This window comes from Ahaetulla prasina, chromosome 1 (genome assembly GCF_028640845.1).
Source record: "Ahaetulla prasina isolate Xishuangbanna chromosome 1, ASM2864084v1, whole genome shotgun sequence".
Classification (NCBI taxonomy): domain Eukaryota; kingdom Metazoa; phylum Chordata; class Lepidosauria; order Squamata; family Colubridae; genus Ahaetulla; species Ahaetulla prasina.
The window spans coordinates 273,002,762-273,020,408 of record NC_080539.1 but is presented as its reverse complement, the minus strand read 5'-3'; the positions used below and the strand labels follow the sequence as shown (position 1 = coordinate 273,020,408).

The 17,647-nt window shown below is 39.1% G+C and overlaps 1 protein-coding gene across 1 annotated transcript; it reads left to right on the top strand.

Moving 5' to 3' along the window:
* The first annotated feature begins 293 nt into the window (after window positions 1-293).
* Window positions 294-17,044, top strand: LYVE1 (lymphatic vessel endothelial hyaluronan receptor 1). The gene is made up of 6 exons (XM_058159931.1): window positions 294-600; window positions 1,520-1,688; window positions 3,358-3,497; window positions 11,834-12,100; window positions 15,393-15,471; window positions 16,320-17,044. Exons 1-6 carry the CDS (start codon window positions 516-518, stop codon window positions 16,495-16,497), a joined length of 918 nt encoding a protein of 305 aa, XP_058015914.1. The 5' UTR covers window positions 294-515; the 3' UTR covers window positions 16,498-17,044.
* The last annotated feature ends 603 nt before the right edge of the window (window positions 17,045-17,647 follow it).

Genomic DNA, 17,647 nt, shown 5'->3' with positions numbered 1-17,647 from the left:
TCTTTTTTCTTGTAAATAGCTGCATGCGTTGGATGAAGGATGAGCAAATAGCAAGTGACTAAACAGGAACTATTACAGGATGACCACCTGAGGTACACTGGGAAATCTTCCCACTGTTTATAAGAACAAGACTATTACACTATGTTATCTCTCTTCCTCAGATGTATATTTTCTGAGTCAGCACTCATTGTATTTTCCAGACTGCCCATGACAGGTTGGGAAGGGGTGGGGGGAGCTGTCATGTGTTTCCAGATAGTGACCTTAGTCAGTGAACAGCTTTTGAGCAGAGCAACAAGTTCAGCTTCACTTGTAAAATAGTCATTGGCTATTTAGCATCCTTGACACTCAAAGTGGTAAAAGAGGAAATAAAGAAGGAGAAGAAGCTGTTTAGCAACTCATGAGAAAAGAACATAGTGGAAGTGTTCAAAGGGAGAAATAGCATCACACTGCATTTCCAACATTGGAGGAAGAGCAGCAATCTGCCTGAAGCTCTCAGCCCTTTGGTGTTACCAGCAATGACATTCCATGGTAGAACTGTCTCCTTTTTCTTCTCAATCTGGGTGGCAAACTTCATGGCACAAGGCACAATTTCTCTGAAAGGTACGTTACCATAAACTGCTAGTTTTTCAACATATTCTGTCTTGCACCAAGGAAGGGTATCTTTTAAACAAAACTGCAATATTATAAGGTAGGGAAGGGAACACAGTTATTGCCAAGAATAACAGGGGTTGGTTGGTTAGTTGGTTGGTTGATTGGTTGGTTATTTATTTATTTATTTATAGCAAGAAACATTAAAGAAACTTACGGCACCTTAAAGTCTAAGGAAAGTTTAATGACCAAAGTTCTAGCAAAGTTCTAGCAAATGATCCTCAATCTTTTTCAGATGACAAAGATCATTAGCCATTTTTGTTTCTCAAATTGGAAACTCATAGTTAGGAAGAAGATGCTATGCAAACTAGCCAAGTGTAGTTGCACTGTGCAGAATGAACTTTATTTAATTCATTTATTTTTGCTCATTCAAATGCCCTTTGCTGGTTGGTACAGTTGGTACAGTGTCTCCTTTCTAAAGAAAAATATGTCAGTTTAAGATAAGGATGGAATTTTCACGGACCAGAGCTAATTTTGTCATGTGGTTGAAGGACTGTGGTAAATTAGGAGGCATGGATAGGGTGTCAAGCAAAAACATTATGAAACAACTTTCTGTTCGGAGCATTTCCCCAATGAAAAATAATAACATTTCATATTACAAAAACAAGTACCTTGGATATTTAGAATGTGTGTTCTCCAAAGTGATATATCATAGTTCTATCTTATAGAGAGATGAGAAATATATATACAGAATGCTAAGGGTGAGAACAAGAAGGACCTTTTTCGGGTTTTTTGCTTTTGTATAGGAAGTTACTGGTACTTTTAAAAAGAATGCTTCTTATGCTAAAAATCTGCTTCTTCCTACATTCAGAATTTGTCTTGATCATCACGTCTGTTGTAATTGCTTTGATATATTTCTGCTTATTTGCAGATATTCACATGTCAAACTGCAGAATTATGGGTGTAACACTTGTTGCAGATAAGAGTAAAATTAATTTTAATTTTGCTGAAGCAGAATCAGTTTGCAGGCAACTGGGATTAACGCTAGCACACAAATCCAAGATTGAAGCTGCTTGGAAGCATGGCTTTGAAACTTGCAGGTACAGAAAATCTTTCCAACATTTACTTTTAAACATTGAATGCCATTTTAAAATAAAATATCATTATTATTACTCAGAAATAAATGAAGATTAGAAGCATGCAAACAACTAAAAATTAAATAGCCCCCCCCATTGTTAAAGCAGAAAACGTTGATTATTTATTCCCAAATTAAATTTCTTTCCTTTTTTTCTCCACAGGTTCATATGCATAGATTTAAAACCATTATGTATATTATTTGTCTATAAATATGAATGAGTGTGACTTCAGATAAGCACTTGAAATTCACTTAAATGTATACCTAATAATGTGCAACTTTTGGCTCCTTGAAACTTGAAACAGAAACTGTCTATGCTAGGGCTGTCAAACTCCCGGCCCGCGGGCCAGATACGTCATGCGCTGGCCATGCCCGGTTTAACGAAGGGGAAAAATGTCCCGATACGTCACGTGAGGCTGCCATGATGACATGAGTTTGACACCAATGGTCTATGCCAGGGGTCTGCAAACTTGGCTCTTTTAAGACTTGTGGACTTCAACTCTGGGATTTGTGGACTTCAACTCTGGGAGTTGAAGTCCACAAGTCTTAAAACAGCCAAGTTTGCAGACCCCTGGTCTATGCCTATCAAAACTTCTTGAAATTTTCGTCAGTTTTCCAAAGGATGAATAATCCTATGTCACTGAGGGTTGCTTTTCACCGCACCTAACCTGAACATTTTTTAATCTTTTTTTACTTTTTGCACAAATGATTCAAGCTGTGGATTACACTTGGCATTTGAGTAAAGTGACCAATGCAAACTCCCCCAAATGAAAATGAATTGTCAAGACAAAAACAAACATCTATTTTATCTGAATTTAAATTAAATTAAAATTAATAGCTCTAATTATTATTTACCATGTATTTCATAGCTTTCCCTGTTTGAAACATGGTGGTGGGATTCAGCCAATTTGCACCTATTCGGGAGAATCGGTTGTTAACTTTCTAAGCAGTTTGGAGAGAAGTTGTTGGAAGAAATCTTATTTTGTTTTTTTCCACTTTATCGGGCTAATCCTGTAAGAAAGGCGGGAAAGAAACATGTTTTTTCTAGCCTCATCTTTATTGCCCTCCTTACAGAAACTGCCTCTCTGGTTAACCCTTATTACATTGTAACAGCTAAGGCGAAGTGCCCATCAACGTGAGTGACATTGAGTTGGCCGTGCCCACACAGTCACATGATCACCGAGCCACGCCTACCCAACTGGTCATTAGGGAAGAGAACCAGTTGTTAAATTATTTGAATCCCACCACTGATTAAAACATATAACTTTTGGAAAGATTATGAAGACCACAGCCAAAGGTTTATGGGAGAAAACCTCTGACTGGGGACTCCAAACTTTAACCCAGAAAAGAATCATTTCCTTCTGAGTAAATAAGAGTAGGCTGAGAAAGTAATCTCAAATATAATATTGTTAAATTCAGGACTGAACAAGGAAGGTGGAATCATAAAACCAAAAAGTAATATTGGGGAAGAGTACTAGCTGGGGAATTCTGGGAACTGAAGTCCACAAATCTTCAAGATTCCAAGGCTGAGAAACACTGTTCTATACAGTACTGAATATATAAACTTTGAAAAGTGACACTTCATTGTTGCTAGGATCATATATCTAACAGGAAAAAAATGCTTTTCACTCTAGTTTTGGCTGGGTAGCAGAAGGCTATGCTGTAATTTCTCGGATAACTCCAAATGAAAAATGTGGGCAGAATAAAACTGGGATTCCCATCTGGAGAATACACGCAGACAAGAAAGCTCGTGTTTATTGTTACAATTCTTCAGGTAAGCGGGATGAGAGATGGATTATAATAATATTTAGTATCAGAATCCCTCCTAAAAGAGTTAAGATAATAATAATTGTAGAGATTTCCATACTGCTAGAAGATTGTGGCATAACTTATGGTATTCTAATGTATACAGCTTCAGTGTACAATAACTTCCTGGGAAGCCTGAGAAACTCAGAAATTCCTAGTTAAATTATGAACAAATCAGCTAAGCCACTCTTGACAAGTTTACCTGTTTTTTCCCTTAGTCAAAGTTTGTAGCATGGAAAAGCATTATGAAATTTAAATTGCTTTAAGTGTGACCAAAATATACTGTTTTCTAATTTAAAAAGTTATACAGGTACTCCTCAACTTACAACCACAATTGAGCCCAAAATTTATGTTGCTAAGTGAGAAATTTGTTAAATGAGTTTTGCCCCATTTTATGGCTTTTCTTTCCACAGTTGTTAAGTGAATCACTGTAGTTGTTGAATTAGTAACATAGTTGTTACTTCCCCATTGACTTTGCTTGCCAGAAGGTCACAAAATGTGATCATATGACCCCAGGACACGGCAACCATCATAAGTCATATGAGTCAGTTGCCAAGCATCCAAATTTTGATCATGTGACCATGAAGATGCTGCAACAGTCATAAGTGTGAAAAATTGTCATAAGTCACTTTTTTCAGTACTGTTGTATCTTTGTTGTTTTTGTAGCAGTGCTATTGTAACGGTCACTAAGTGAACTGTTGAAAGTTGAGGACTACCCGTATTGTAGTCTGTTAGGGATGTTGTTGTTGTTAGTTGCGAAGTCGTGTCCGACCCATGGAGACCCCATAGACAACATTCCTCCAGGCCTTCCTGTCCTCTATCATCCTCTGGAGTCCATTTAAACTCATGCCTACTGCTTCAGTGACTCCATCCAGCCACCTCATTCTCTGTTGTCCCATTCTTCTTTTGTCCTCAATCTTTCCCAGCATTAGGCTCTTCTCCAGTGAGTCCTTCCTTCTCATTAGGTGGCCAAAGTATTTGAGTTTCATCTTCAGGATCTGGCCTTCTAAAGAGCAGTCAGGGTTGATCTCCTCTAGGACTGACTTGTTTGTTCACCTTGCAGTCCAATGGATTCGCAGGAGTCTTCTCCAGCACCAGAGTTCAAAGGCCTCAATTCTTTGGCGCTCAGCCTTTCTTATGGTCCAACTTTCACAGCCATACATTGCAACTGGGAAAACCATAGCCTTGACTACACGCACTTTTGTTGGCAGGGTGATTGTTGTGTCTCGCCCGCTTTCACCACAGCCGGGGCCTTCTTATCTGCTTCCAAACGCTGAGGAATGTCCTAGTATACCTCCCAGCCCCAGCCCTGGCTTCATGCCCAGACAGGCTGAGGAGGAAGAAGTACCTCCAGCCCCCAGCTCTGGCTCCATGCCCAGGCAAACGGAGCAACTAGACCCCTCCCCCTCCCCCACAGCATGTGAGCCTGAGGAAGGTCAATTACCAACAGCTGCAGACTGGAGTGACCCTCGCTTCAGAAGAATTGATAGGCGGCGGCGACAGAAGGAAGGGAGGGGCAGGCCTGGATAAGTGCTGAGTCATGGAGCCACACCCCATGGCCTATATAAAGGATCTGCTTTCTGGCATTCTCTGAGTCAGGCAAAGTCTAATATATCTTGCTGAAGTCACTTTCTGTCTCCTGCCTGCCTTGAGAACTTTGCTAGGACTTTGGCAGAGCTGCAGAGGCACGCCTGATTCGGATTTCCCTGACCCGGTCGTCAGCGGAGGAGTGGGACACGACAGTGATGTCTCTGCTTTTTTAGTACGCTGTCTAGATTTGCCATAGATTTGTTAGGGATGGGTCACCATTAATATTTGTAAGAAATTCTTCTGAAGTTGACTTCTGCTGGGAAGATGACCTGTTTATGGGAGTGTTCCTTCACCTACTTTGCTCCCAACTGACGGGTTGCACTTTCTGGGGGATCTGCATTTGGCCAAACTCTCTCAGAGATACAAAATCTGTAAAGACACGTAGCATCTCTATCACAGGGCTTGCTAATCACTAATTTCACTAGTCCGGTAGTAGTTTTAATTTAATATCTTTCTTTTTAAATATTCATTGCTTTGAGTAGAAGGGTGGCTTTTAAATCAGGGAAGTAAAGAAATCCCGTGAAATAGCATTAAAAAAAGAAGAAAATTGCAAAATGATTTGCCCTTTAAAACAATCAAAATGGACCAGAATAAAGAATATCATAATCACAAGGTGGTGGCTCAGTGGCTAAGACGCTGAGCTTGTCGATCGAAAGGTCGGCAGTTCAGTGGTTCAAATCCCTAGTGCCGTGTAATGGGGTGAGCTCCCGTTACTTGTCCCAGCTTCTGCCAACCTAGCAGTTCGAAAGCACATAAAAAATGCAAGTAGAAAAATAGAGACCACCTTTGGTGGGAAGGTAACAGCGTACCATGCACCTTTGGTGTTTAATCATGCCAGCCACATGACCACAGAGCAGGGTTGAAATGCTCCCAGTTTGGACTGGATTGGGCGAGTAGGTAGCAGAGATTGGGGCTGGTTTGCCGAACTGGGAGAAATGGCTGGCTGGCCACGCCCCAAACTGGTCCACGGCCCGCAGTCCTGCCATGCTTGCCTGCCTTCCACGCTGTGTTCCACACTACCTTCCCAGTGTCCCAGTGTCCAGTTTGTGAAGGCAGGCAAGCGGAAGCCCACATCGAAGGCAGGTAAGCATGGCAAGGCTGCAGGGAAGGAGCTAGCAGCTTACTCGCCTACCCAACCCCACTCAAGCAGCGGCTTCCCTGCTCAGCCCCAACAAAGCTATGCATCCATGGTGCCCGCATCAGCATCCGGAGAGAAGCAGAGAAGAAATGCCGCTGCTTGAGTGGGGGGGGGGGGGGGCGAGGAGAATGGTGAGACTCAGGGAGTAGGTCAGGTAGAGTGGCTGACTCAGGGCTGCTCAGAAGCCACCCCTACTGCTGCCAGAAGTTTGGGAGGCTTGGCTTCAGATCGCTCCCTTCCTCCCTCACACACACGCACAAAACCAGAGTTTGGAGAGCTCTCTTCTTCTCTCTTTCTCCAAGCACCCCATGCACATCCCATTTGAGGAAAGGGCACGCAGGGCTGGGCACGTTTGGCTGCAGGAGGAGGTACAGGTGGAAGGCAGCTTTTTCTGCAGCATCCCCCTCCCCTCTTTGGATTGCCCTGCAAGGGGGAGGCTGTGCCTTTGCAGAAACGGGGTGGGCGGTTTGTATAGAGGATTGGCGGAGGGATGCACAGCCCTCTGGGATGAAGAGCAGGGCAAGAGAAGGCTCCAAGGTTCGCTTGGGCAGTCAAGCCAGAGGAAAACTCAAAGCACTGGGGGCTTCAGAAAGGCAGAATGTGCTTTTGTGCAGCTTCTGGCTTCTGTGACATTCTGTGAAAGACAGAATGTGCTTCTGTGTCAGAATGTGGAGCTCCTGGCTCTAACAGTGAGTGACTTGAGTGATGTCAAATTGGCCACGCTCACCCAGTCACATGACCACCAAGCCAGACCCACAGAACCGGTAGCAAAAAAAATTAGATTTCATCCCTGCCACAGAGAAGTCTTCAGACAGCACTGGCTCTTCAGCTTTGAAACGGAGATGAGCACCTCCCCCTAGAGGCGGGAACAACTAGCACATATGTGCGAGGGGAACCTTTACTTTTACCTTAATCTCATTTATACTTGCAAGAAACCCAGCGTTCCTATGGTCATCTGGAATTCTCCCCATAACTTATCTCAATGGCATCAATTGATGAAGAAGTACATCTTTTCGTCAGAAATGATTATGGAGGCCTTCAGTACCTCTCTGGAGATAGAATTTGATCACTTGGACAATCTAGAGTGGTAATGTACTTTCTGAGATCTCAGGAAGCATTAAAAAAAACCCTCAAAGCTATTTCTGTTTAACTTCAAATAAAGAGAAAAACCATAGAGTTTTCCTGGATGGCACTTGCTTGAAACACGAAAGATACGCCACTAGAAAATTGGAAGGCAGGCCATAATTTCATTCATAGGACATATGCCTAGCCTTGCTGAACACAGTTCTCCTAAGAACTCTTATAGGGAAAGACGTGTAGAAAATAATTCAATATTGGAGTACTGAATGTTTTGGTCTGTTTATTTTAAAAGGGCAACCTAGACATGATCCTAATACTAATTTTTAAACTATAAGCTTTTGTGTCTTTTAAGGAGATACAATATCCAGTTTTGGTCACCATATTATTAAAAAAGATGTTGAGACTCTAGAAAGAGTGCAAAGAGCAACAAGGATGATAAGGGAACTGGAAGCTAAAACATATCTAACAAAATGAAATTCAACAGTGAAAAAAAGTAAGGTTCTACATTTAGACCAAAAAAACAAAATGCACAGGTACCGGATATGTGGTACCTTGCTCAATAGTAGTAACTGTGAGAGGGATCTTGGAGTCCTAGTGGACAACCATTTAGATATGAGCCAGCAGTGTGCAGCAGCTGCTAAAAAAGCCAACACAGTTCTGGGCTGCATAAACAGAGGGATAGAATCAAGATCACGTGAAGTGTTAATATCACTTTATAATGCCTTGGTAAGGCCACACTTGGAATATTGCATTCAGTTTTGGTCGCCATGTTGTAAAAAGGATGTTGAGACTCTAGAAAGAGTGCAGAGAAGAGCGACGAAGATGATTAGGGGATTGGAGGCTAAAACATATGAAGAACGGTTGCAGGATCTCGGTATGCCTAGTTTAATGAAAAGAAGGACTAGGGGAGACATGATAGCAGTGTTCCAATATCTCAGGGGTTGCCACAAAGAAGGGGGAGTCAAGCTATTCTCCAAAGCACCTGAGGGTAGAACAAGAAGCAATGGGTGGAAACTAATCAAGGAGAGAAGCAACCTAGAACTAAGGAGAAATTTCCTGACAGTTAGAACAATTAATCAGTGGAACAACTTGCCTGCAGAAGTTGTAAATGCTCCAACACTGGAAATTTTTAAGAAAATGTTGGATAGCCATTTGTCTGAAATGGTGTAGGGTTTCCTGCCTGGGCAGGGGGTTGGACTAGAAGATCTCCAAGGTCCCTTCCAATTCTGATATTATTATTATTATTATTATTATTATTATTATTATTATTATTATTATTATTATTATTATTATTATTATTATTATTATTATTATTATATGAAGAATTGTTGCAGGAACTGTGCATGCCTAGTCTAGTGAGGAGAAGGACCATGGGAAACACGTTAGCAGTGTTCCTGTATTTGAGGGGTTGTCACAGAGAGGAAGGGGTCAGCCTGTTTTCCAAAGTACCTGAAGGTCAGACAAGGAATAATGGATGGAAACTGATCAAGGAGAGAGTCAATCTTGAAATAAGGAGAAATTTTCTGTCAGTGAGAACAATCAACCAATGGAACAGCTTGCCTTCAGAAGTTGTGGGTGGTACATCACTGGAAGCTTTCAAGAAGAGATTGGACAGTCATCTGTCAGAAATGGTATAGGCCAGGGTGTCCTGCTTGAGCAGGGATTGGACTAGATGACCTCTAAGGTCTCTTCCAACTCTGTTATTCTATTCTATTTTAAGGAGTCTGATTTAATAACAAGCAAACAGCTATGTTTTTTTTTCATGGCTGTTCATGGTAACAGCCATGTTTATAATATAATGCATAACCCAATGATCCTTTTGGCTTTTTCACAGAAATTCATACCAATATCACAATACAGTTGTCATTTACATTCTATTCAGTTGATTAAAATGTGTCATCACATTTCCTGTCAGATATTGACTTCAAGAACAGTGCAAGGGCCATTTCCCTCCATCACTGCAAATATTAAGGCAGCATAGTCATTCTGGTATTATAATAGTTTTCAAGCAATATAAAAGATTGAAGTTTGGTCTTTAAAATAGGAATTGTTTAATCTGTCTAATTCTTTTTGGGGTCTCACTAGTCAATCAATCACCAGTCTCTAATTATTTAATCTCAGTAGTCCTTTATACATAGTATATTGGGATATACTTTACAGCAAGATCATTTAAATCAAGATTTTTCTACCAATGCTATTGGTAACTTTTGGAACCACTATTTTTCCTGGCCAGAGGATCAAACTAAATGCACTGTTAATTGTGCTGATGCCATTAATGTGGACGATCCTATTCTGCTGTACATACATTTGTCATCAAAAACACAAGGTAGAACCTGGGAAGTATAAGAGACCTTCTCTTATTTCCATAGGAAATCACTCTGGTCTCCAACCTCAATTTTCCTACTAGTCTGATTAATTGCATATTTTAAGAAAGGAAACATACCAGACAAAACAATTTAGCTTTCTTTGGTCTTGAGAAAGCATGCTTAGTTTTTATTTACCTTTTTGGGGAAGGAGGCAGAGTCAGTAGTTCATTGTGTTATTTTGACAACCACAGAGAGAATAAAAAAATAATCAATATAGTGGCTGCACCATGTGATTAAAACCCTCTTTCTTTTATTGTGCCCTGGTAAGGTGGGGGCTTTGAACATATAATTGTGGCCATTATCTTTAATTTTTTTTTTTTGGACTTGTTGCTGATGCTTCTATTTTTTCTGATAGCCCCCTGAATTTTCTAATCTTTTCAACATTTTCCTACTGAATTTTGTATTGGAAAAGCAATAAAATGAAACACTGGTGTGTGTGTGTGTGTGTGTGTGTGTGTGTGTGTGTGTGTGTGTGTGTGAGAGAGAGAGAGAGAGAGAGAGAGAGAGAGAGAGAGAGAGAGAGAGAGAGAGAGAGAGAGATTATATATATAGATTTAGAACACAATCTTATGGTGGCCAGGATGTTATTCATGACACCATAGCGTTCCTCCCTCATAGCATTCCACCCTTTCAATTACAGCGTGACGTTTGATTATCTTTCCAATATCAAAAATGCCCAACAATAAAAATTGCAAATGTAAATGAATAATAGTATAACATAGTTGGAAGGGACCTTGGAGGTCTTTGAGTTCAACCCTCTGCTCAAGCAGGAAACCCTATATTTCAGACAAATGGTTGTCCAGTCTCTTTTTAAAAATCTCCAGTGTTGGAACACCCACAATTTCTGGAGGCAAGTCTTTCCATTGATTAATTGTTCTAACTGTCAGAAAATTTCCCCTTAGTTCTAGGTTGCTTCTCTCCTTGATTAGTTTCCATCCATTGCTTTTTGTCTTGACTTTAGGTACTTTGGAGAATAGGTCGACCCACCTGTTCTTTGGAACACTGCTTAGATATTGGAACACTGCTACTATGTCACCTGTTAAGTTTGGGCAATGAAGAGGCAGGAGACCAATGAGTGGCAACAGCTCTTTAGTTTATTATGACCCAGCGAAACACAACCGGCAAAAACCCCTCTTTAAATACTCTTTTGGATGAGGCTTCAACCAATCAGCAACGTGCAATTTTCCCGCCCAAAATTCCCTCTCAAAGTTCAAAATACATTACATCACCCCTTCTTTTCATTAAATTAAATATACCAACTATTCTTCACATGTTTTAGCCTCCAATCCTCTAATCAACTTTATTGCTCTTCTCTACACACTGCTCTCATTCTTTTTAAATATCGTGGCAGTCAAAACTGGATGCAATATTTCAAGCGTGGTCTTACCAGGGCATTATAAAGTAGTATTAATAATTCACATGATCTTGATTCTATCCCTCTGTTAATGCAGCCTAGGACTGCATTGGCTTTTTTTTTCTTTTTTCTTGCCTAAATGTAGAACCTTACTTTTTTCACCATTGAGTGTCATTTTGCAAGATAGGGCCTAGTGTTCAAGTCTATCAAGGTCCTTCTGTAGCTTGAGCCTACCTTCTGGAGTGTTGGCTATTCCTGCCAGTTTTGATGTCATCTGCAAATTTGATGAGTTCCCTTCCTATCCCCTCATCGAAATCATCAAAAGAAAAAAATTGAAGACCACTGGGCCTCAGTGTGAGAAAGGTTGAGCATAAGATTTGCTTAGAAAATATCACTGGGCTGAACTCAACCAACATCTGGATATCTACCATATCCAGATGCAGAAATTAAATGAAAATACTTTATACTGATCTAAATGAATCCTGTCCTATTTAGAAACAATTAGTGGAACAGGGAGGAAGAATGATGAGGGCATCTTCTTCCAGAACTTAATCTTTTTGGGTATAAGCCTAGCAAACAGTTAAGTCTGACAGATACTTCAACAACAAATCTCTCTGAGCAATCTAATAGGGCTGCTCCATTACTCTACAGTAATACCTTTTAGCTATGTAGAATAACACTTAGTAAGATGTCCCCTACATTTTGTTATTTTAAAAAAATGTGCATCAAATAGCATCAACAAATCTCACTGCACTGTTTTCTTGTCCTTTTTTCAGATACATGGATTAATTCATGCATCCCGGAAGAAAGCACAGTTTCATTACCAGACAGTTCCACTGAGATGAATTCCACTTTAACAGCCTCGTTTCCGGATACCTCCGCAGGGATTGACACAACTCAGTTACAACAAACCCAAAAGCCTCCAAAGTATCGCATCATATGTGTAACAGAAACTTTGCCACCCGAACCTACTCCTGAGAAGGAAAATCGGCTTTTCACCGATAAACGAACTGCCTTTAAAAATGAAGGTGTCCCATTTGGAGGTAATAGCCATACGGGGTGCTTTGAGTTTCATGGTTTTATGTTAGAGAGAGGACAAAGGAACATCTCAGGTTTAAAACTTTTGCTGGCTTAGAGGGGAACTTTAAAAGTGTGCTCTTGATGAAGAGGTGGTAAGATGAATCAAACCACGATAACCAGAAATGTAGTCTTTTCCTTTTGACATGTTTCACCCCACCAATTCTACAATCCAAATAAGGCAATGGAGAGCTGCTCTAACATAGTGAGAGAGTTGGAGAGCTGCTACTCCAAATCTTAAATCTGGAGGCACTAGGTTGCTGCTTTCTCTCAGGCTTCGACATTTCTCTTCCAGCTACCTGATTTACAAGACAGGTATTTGACAAGAATTATAAGGAGACAATGTACATGAAGAGCTTTAAATATACCAAAGTAGTACAAGAAAGTATTATTTGTTGGATTTTTTTCTCTCAACTAGAAAACTCTATATAATTCAATTAGGGTCTAACATAAAAAAAGGTCTGAAATCTAAGAGAATTTTTTTGTTTTCCCCAAGATTTGGGCCATGTTATTATTGCCACTTCTATCATTCCTACCTACTATTAATACTAAACTGGCAGCTGTCATATGTTAAGTGACTCCTTAGTCAGCCTCCTGTACCGGTTTCATTTCTAAGAAAGCTCTGAATACATTCAGAAAATGGAAATGAGTGACTAACAGTGAGTCTGTATGCCTGAAAAACCTCAAAAATATCTTGGAAAGTGCTCTGACATAATAGAGGGCATGGGGAGGATGACTTTCAGCCAGCATGTTGACTCTGGCAATTATCTGGACAAATCCCTACAGTTTTCTTAGCAAGAATTCAGAAGTAGTTTGCCTTAGCCTGCTTCCTACGGCTGAGAGAGAGTGACTGGCCTAAGGTCACTCAATTGGTTTTAAATCCTCAGGTGTAGTGGTGGGTTTCTCCTGGTTCTGTCCGGTTCTTGAGAACCAGTAGTATAAGTGGCGGGAGGCTCCGCCCACCTGCCCGGATGTCATAAGGTACAATCTGCGCATGCGCAGAAGCTTCTGTGCAGAAACACACGCACGCTCCCGTTGTGAACTGGTAGTAAAGATAAGTAGAATCCACCCCTGCTCAGGTAGGACTAGAACTCACAGTCCTCTCACTTCTAGTGCCTGCACCACACCACCAAACTGGCTCTCTAACAGAGGACACTGATCATTTTCGATATGGATATAGATTTGTTAGCTGTAGGTTTGTTTTTATGTTGCACCTGTTGAAAAGAATATCTTTGGACACGGAAACTCAAACAATCTATTCCACTACCTTAGGTTTTTCAGCAGGTTACACTGATATTAGCCTCACCACTTTGTCTTCAGGAAAGGGATGTTTAGTTATTAGTTTTTTTTCCACAGTAAGCAATTCTAGTTAAAGCGGGGGGAACCTTCTAAGCCATAAAAAATATTTGTCTTTTTTTACCCAAGACTTTGGGCAAAATTTACACTTTCAAAGGGTTTTTTTTACAAAGTAATAGCAATATTACTAGTAGCTGCCTGTTTAAATTCTAGTATTAAAAAATCTAACATTAAAAATTCTTCAATTTCACTTGAAATTGAAGCACAAACAGCAGGAATGTTCCAACTAGTAACTGCAGTCAGACAATACAGTTAGCTAAGAACAAATGACTGAATGGAGATGTTCATCCATGCAATGAGGGCAGAAGGATTGGCAAGCACATTCACAACTAAATTGTGGCAATGTTGTCCAATGCAACATTAAAACCAAATTTGGTCTGTTTTTAATTGTTGATAAATAAACAAGGATACAAAGCTAATCTTGAAACCAGAACAATTACCATATTTTTCAGAGTATGAGAGTATTTTTACCCCCAAAAAGAGGGTGAAAATCTGGGTGCGTCTTACAGTCTGAATGTAGCCCCGCCCAGCCTCTGAAATGGAGATTTGAGAGGCTGAAAAAAACCTCTGAAACCTCAGTTTGAGTGGCTGAAAAAAGCCTCTGAAACCTCCGTTTGAGGGGCTGAAAAAAAGCCTCTGAAACCTCCATTTGAGAGACTGAAAAAAAAAGCCTCTGAAACCTCCGTTTGAGAGGCTGAAAAAAGGCTCTGAAACCTGTTTGAGAGGCTGAAAAAAGGCTCTGAAACCTCAGGTTTCAGAGGCTGAAAAAAAAGCAAGGTGCAGAGCTCACAACCAACTAACCTGTTGCTAAAGTTCACCTCTGGGAACAGCTGATTGGAGTATTCCAGGAGGCTGATCCACCCCAAATCAGCTTTTTTCTTATTTTCCTCCCCAAAAACTAAGATGAGTTTTATAATCCGGTGCATCTATGGGTAGATTTAATCCCAGTTCAGATCCAGTAGGAAATTATGCTTAACAGAATAACAGAATTAGAAGGGACCTTGGAGATCTTCTAATCCAACCACCTGCTCAGGCAGGCAATCCTATACCATTTCAGGCCAATGGTTGTCCAATCTGTTCTTAAAAACTTCCAGTGCTGGAGCAGTGTCCAACCTGGAGCCAGGTTGTTCCACTGATTAATTGTTCTAATTGTCAGGAAATTTCTCCTTAGTTCTAAGTTGCTTCTCTCCTTGATTAGTTTCCACCCATCGCTTCTTGTCCTGCCTTCAGGTGCTTTGGAGAATAGCTTGACTCCCTCTTCTTTATGGCAACCCCTGAGATATTGGAACACTGCTATCATGTCTCCCCTAGTCCTTCTTTTCATTAAACTAGACATACTCAATTCCAACTATCAGTTGTTCTTTATATCCAGTCATCTTTGTTGCTCTTCTCTGCACTCTTTCTAGAGTCTCAGCATCTTTTGTACATTGTGGCGACCAAAACTGGATGCAGTATTCCAAGTATGGTCTTACCAAGGCATTATAGAGTGGTATTAACACTTCATGTGATCTTGATTCTATCGCTCTGTTAATGCACCAGAGGACTGCATTGGCTTTTTTGGCAGCTACAGTACGCTGTTAGCTCATATGTAAATGATTGTCCACTAGGACTCCAAGATCCCTCTCACAATTACTACTATTGAACCAGGTACTACCTATTTTATACTTGCGCATTTCGTTTTTCTTGTCTAACTGTAGAACCTTACATTTTTCATGATCCAGCCAATTCTGGAGAATGGTGTAAATTCTACTGCCACTGGAGTCACATCTATGAACACTGGAGGGGGAGGGGGGGAAAGGCACTTTTTTTTTTCTTTCAGAAAATATTAATACTGCCACCAGAAATTTTAAAAAAGATTGTTTAGTCTCCAAGATTTCAAAGTTACCTCTTTCTTCTTTCCAGCTGTACCTATTGTGCTTCTGGTGCTTGCCCTCTTCTTCTGTGCAGCTGCAATGGTTTTAGCTGTCTGCTATATAAAAAAGTAAGTAAAATTTGTTGCTTTGCACATACATGCATTTCTACCAGCAACATGTAAGTAGATGCTAATGCTATCTTTTCATATGTAATATGACTTGGGCATTCTTCTCACTGTATAGGGAATGTTTTACGTCACCAATTAGATTCAATAGTTTTAATCATTAAATATATTTATTCATGCCTTCTTGATGCAGCATAAATATAAGTAAGGCATACTCATATATGAATGTATAAGATGTGTTCAGATAGAAAAATCCGCAAATTGGCAACAGTGCAGTGTCAGTGAGTAAATATTTTTTCTACCATCTCTTAATAAAAAAAATCAAAGTGGTTTATGGTAAAACCATGTTGCTATCATAGCAGATAAAAAGGCTTTCAGAAAAATATTTCTGAAACATTAATTATGACAAATTATTGTTTTATCTTAATTTAATATATTACGTTACCTCCTATACTGTATTGTCCACATAATATATGTGTGTATATGTGTGTATATGTGTGTGTGTGTATATATATATATATATATATATATATATAGATTTTATATATGTAAAATCAAGCCTCCACCCATATATAGATGATAGAGATAGATAGATAGATAGATAGATAGATAGATAGATAGATAGATAGATAGATAGATAGATAGATAGATAGACAGACAGATATATGCTGATGCTTTATTTAAACTAAATTTGCATGAGCTTCATAGATGCCATATGCTAAATAAATAAATAAATTACTGACACAGCATTTCAAGTAAGTGCAGTTCAAGATACAATAATGGTTTTCAGTTCTAGAATTTCTGCATAGTGATTAATTGTTAATCAACTTTGTTTTTCAATTTGATGAAAGATACAAGAAAACTTCTCTATTTTCAAGCAAGGAGAAGAAAGATGAAATAGAAACCAAGAACATCAAAGAACTAAATGCAAAAAACCAAACTACAGAGCAGGACCTAAAGAATGGAAAAAAGGAAGAAGTGGAAGTCAAGTCTGAACCACCAGTAAAATGTTTGGAAGCAGAAGTTTAAGGCAGAGCATCTCAATGAATAGATGCTGCATGAACAAATGGCAGAAACTAACAGTTTATACACTGATAATTGTATATATTGTATCAGGCTTGTCATACAAACATTTCATACCACATATATCTTAGCTCATACATTGTCAATATAGGAATGATCTTCCTTACAATAACACCTATACAGCTCATATTTTCAGTTTTGTTACAAGCCTTTTTAGGGAGGAAGCGACAATATTTTTCCAAAACATGAATTCAGACATGCAACTCAAACAAACAAATAAAAATGGATAATTTTTTTGTTATACAAAGGATCTCATGGAGAAACTTGAATATGTGAACTAGATATACCAGAGAAACTGTTCCTGTATCTTTCAAATGATGGTAACTTTAAAACCTTTACTGAGAGGTTATCACAGAAGTTCAAAAACATAGAGTGATGGAAAAGAACAAAAGGGAAATGTCTGATTCACATGCAGATGAATCCAGCACAAATTGTTTCATAGCCATAAAAATTTTGTTTCTTATTATTCCAGTCTCTGTGTCTCTTCCTACCTTCTTTCCAGAAATCTAACAAATCACAAACTATCAATTTTAAATATAGGAAAAAGATAAAAAAATGATAGCAACAAAATCTATTAATTATATTTATTTTTTCCATGCATGCCATAGTCATGTTTATTTCAAAAATATTTAACAGCCCAATCATATGCATGTTTACTTAGAAATATGTTCCATTCTGTTCCCTGAACTTACCATCTAGTATGTTCAAAACTGCTATATAAAATATCTCTGTAAATTGATTGTTGTGGCTGCTACCATAATATACATGCAAATACATTTATCAGGATTTCATTGAAATAAACAAAAATTGCATAATTATTTAATACTGTAAATTGATACAAAAAATTACATATATACTCAACTTTTTCAACAGCTGAATTTGTTCAAACTTATTTTAAAATTAGCCTGATAGGTTAAAATATACTAGACTAAAAAACCCCATTTAAAATTAATTAATAAAAATTTAAAATTTAAAATTAATAAAATTCAATTTAAAATTAATAAAATTAATAAAATTCAATTCAAGCCAGCCCCGCGCGAATGAAAAGATGTGTCTTCAGTTCGCGACGGAAAGTCCAAAGGTCAGGTATTTGGCG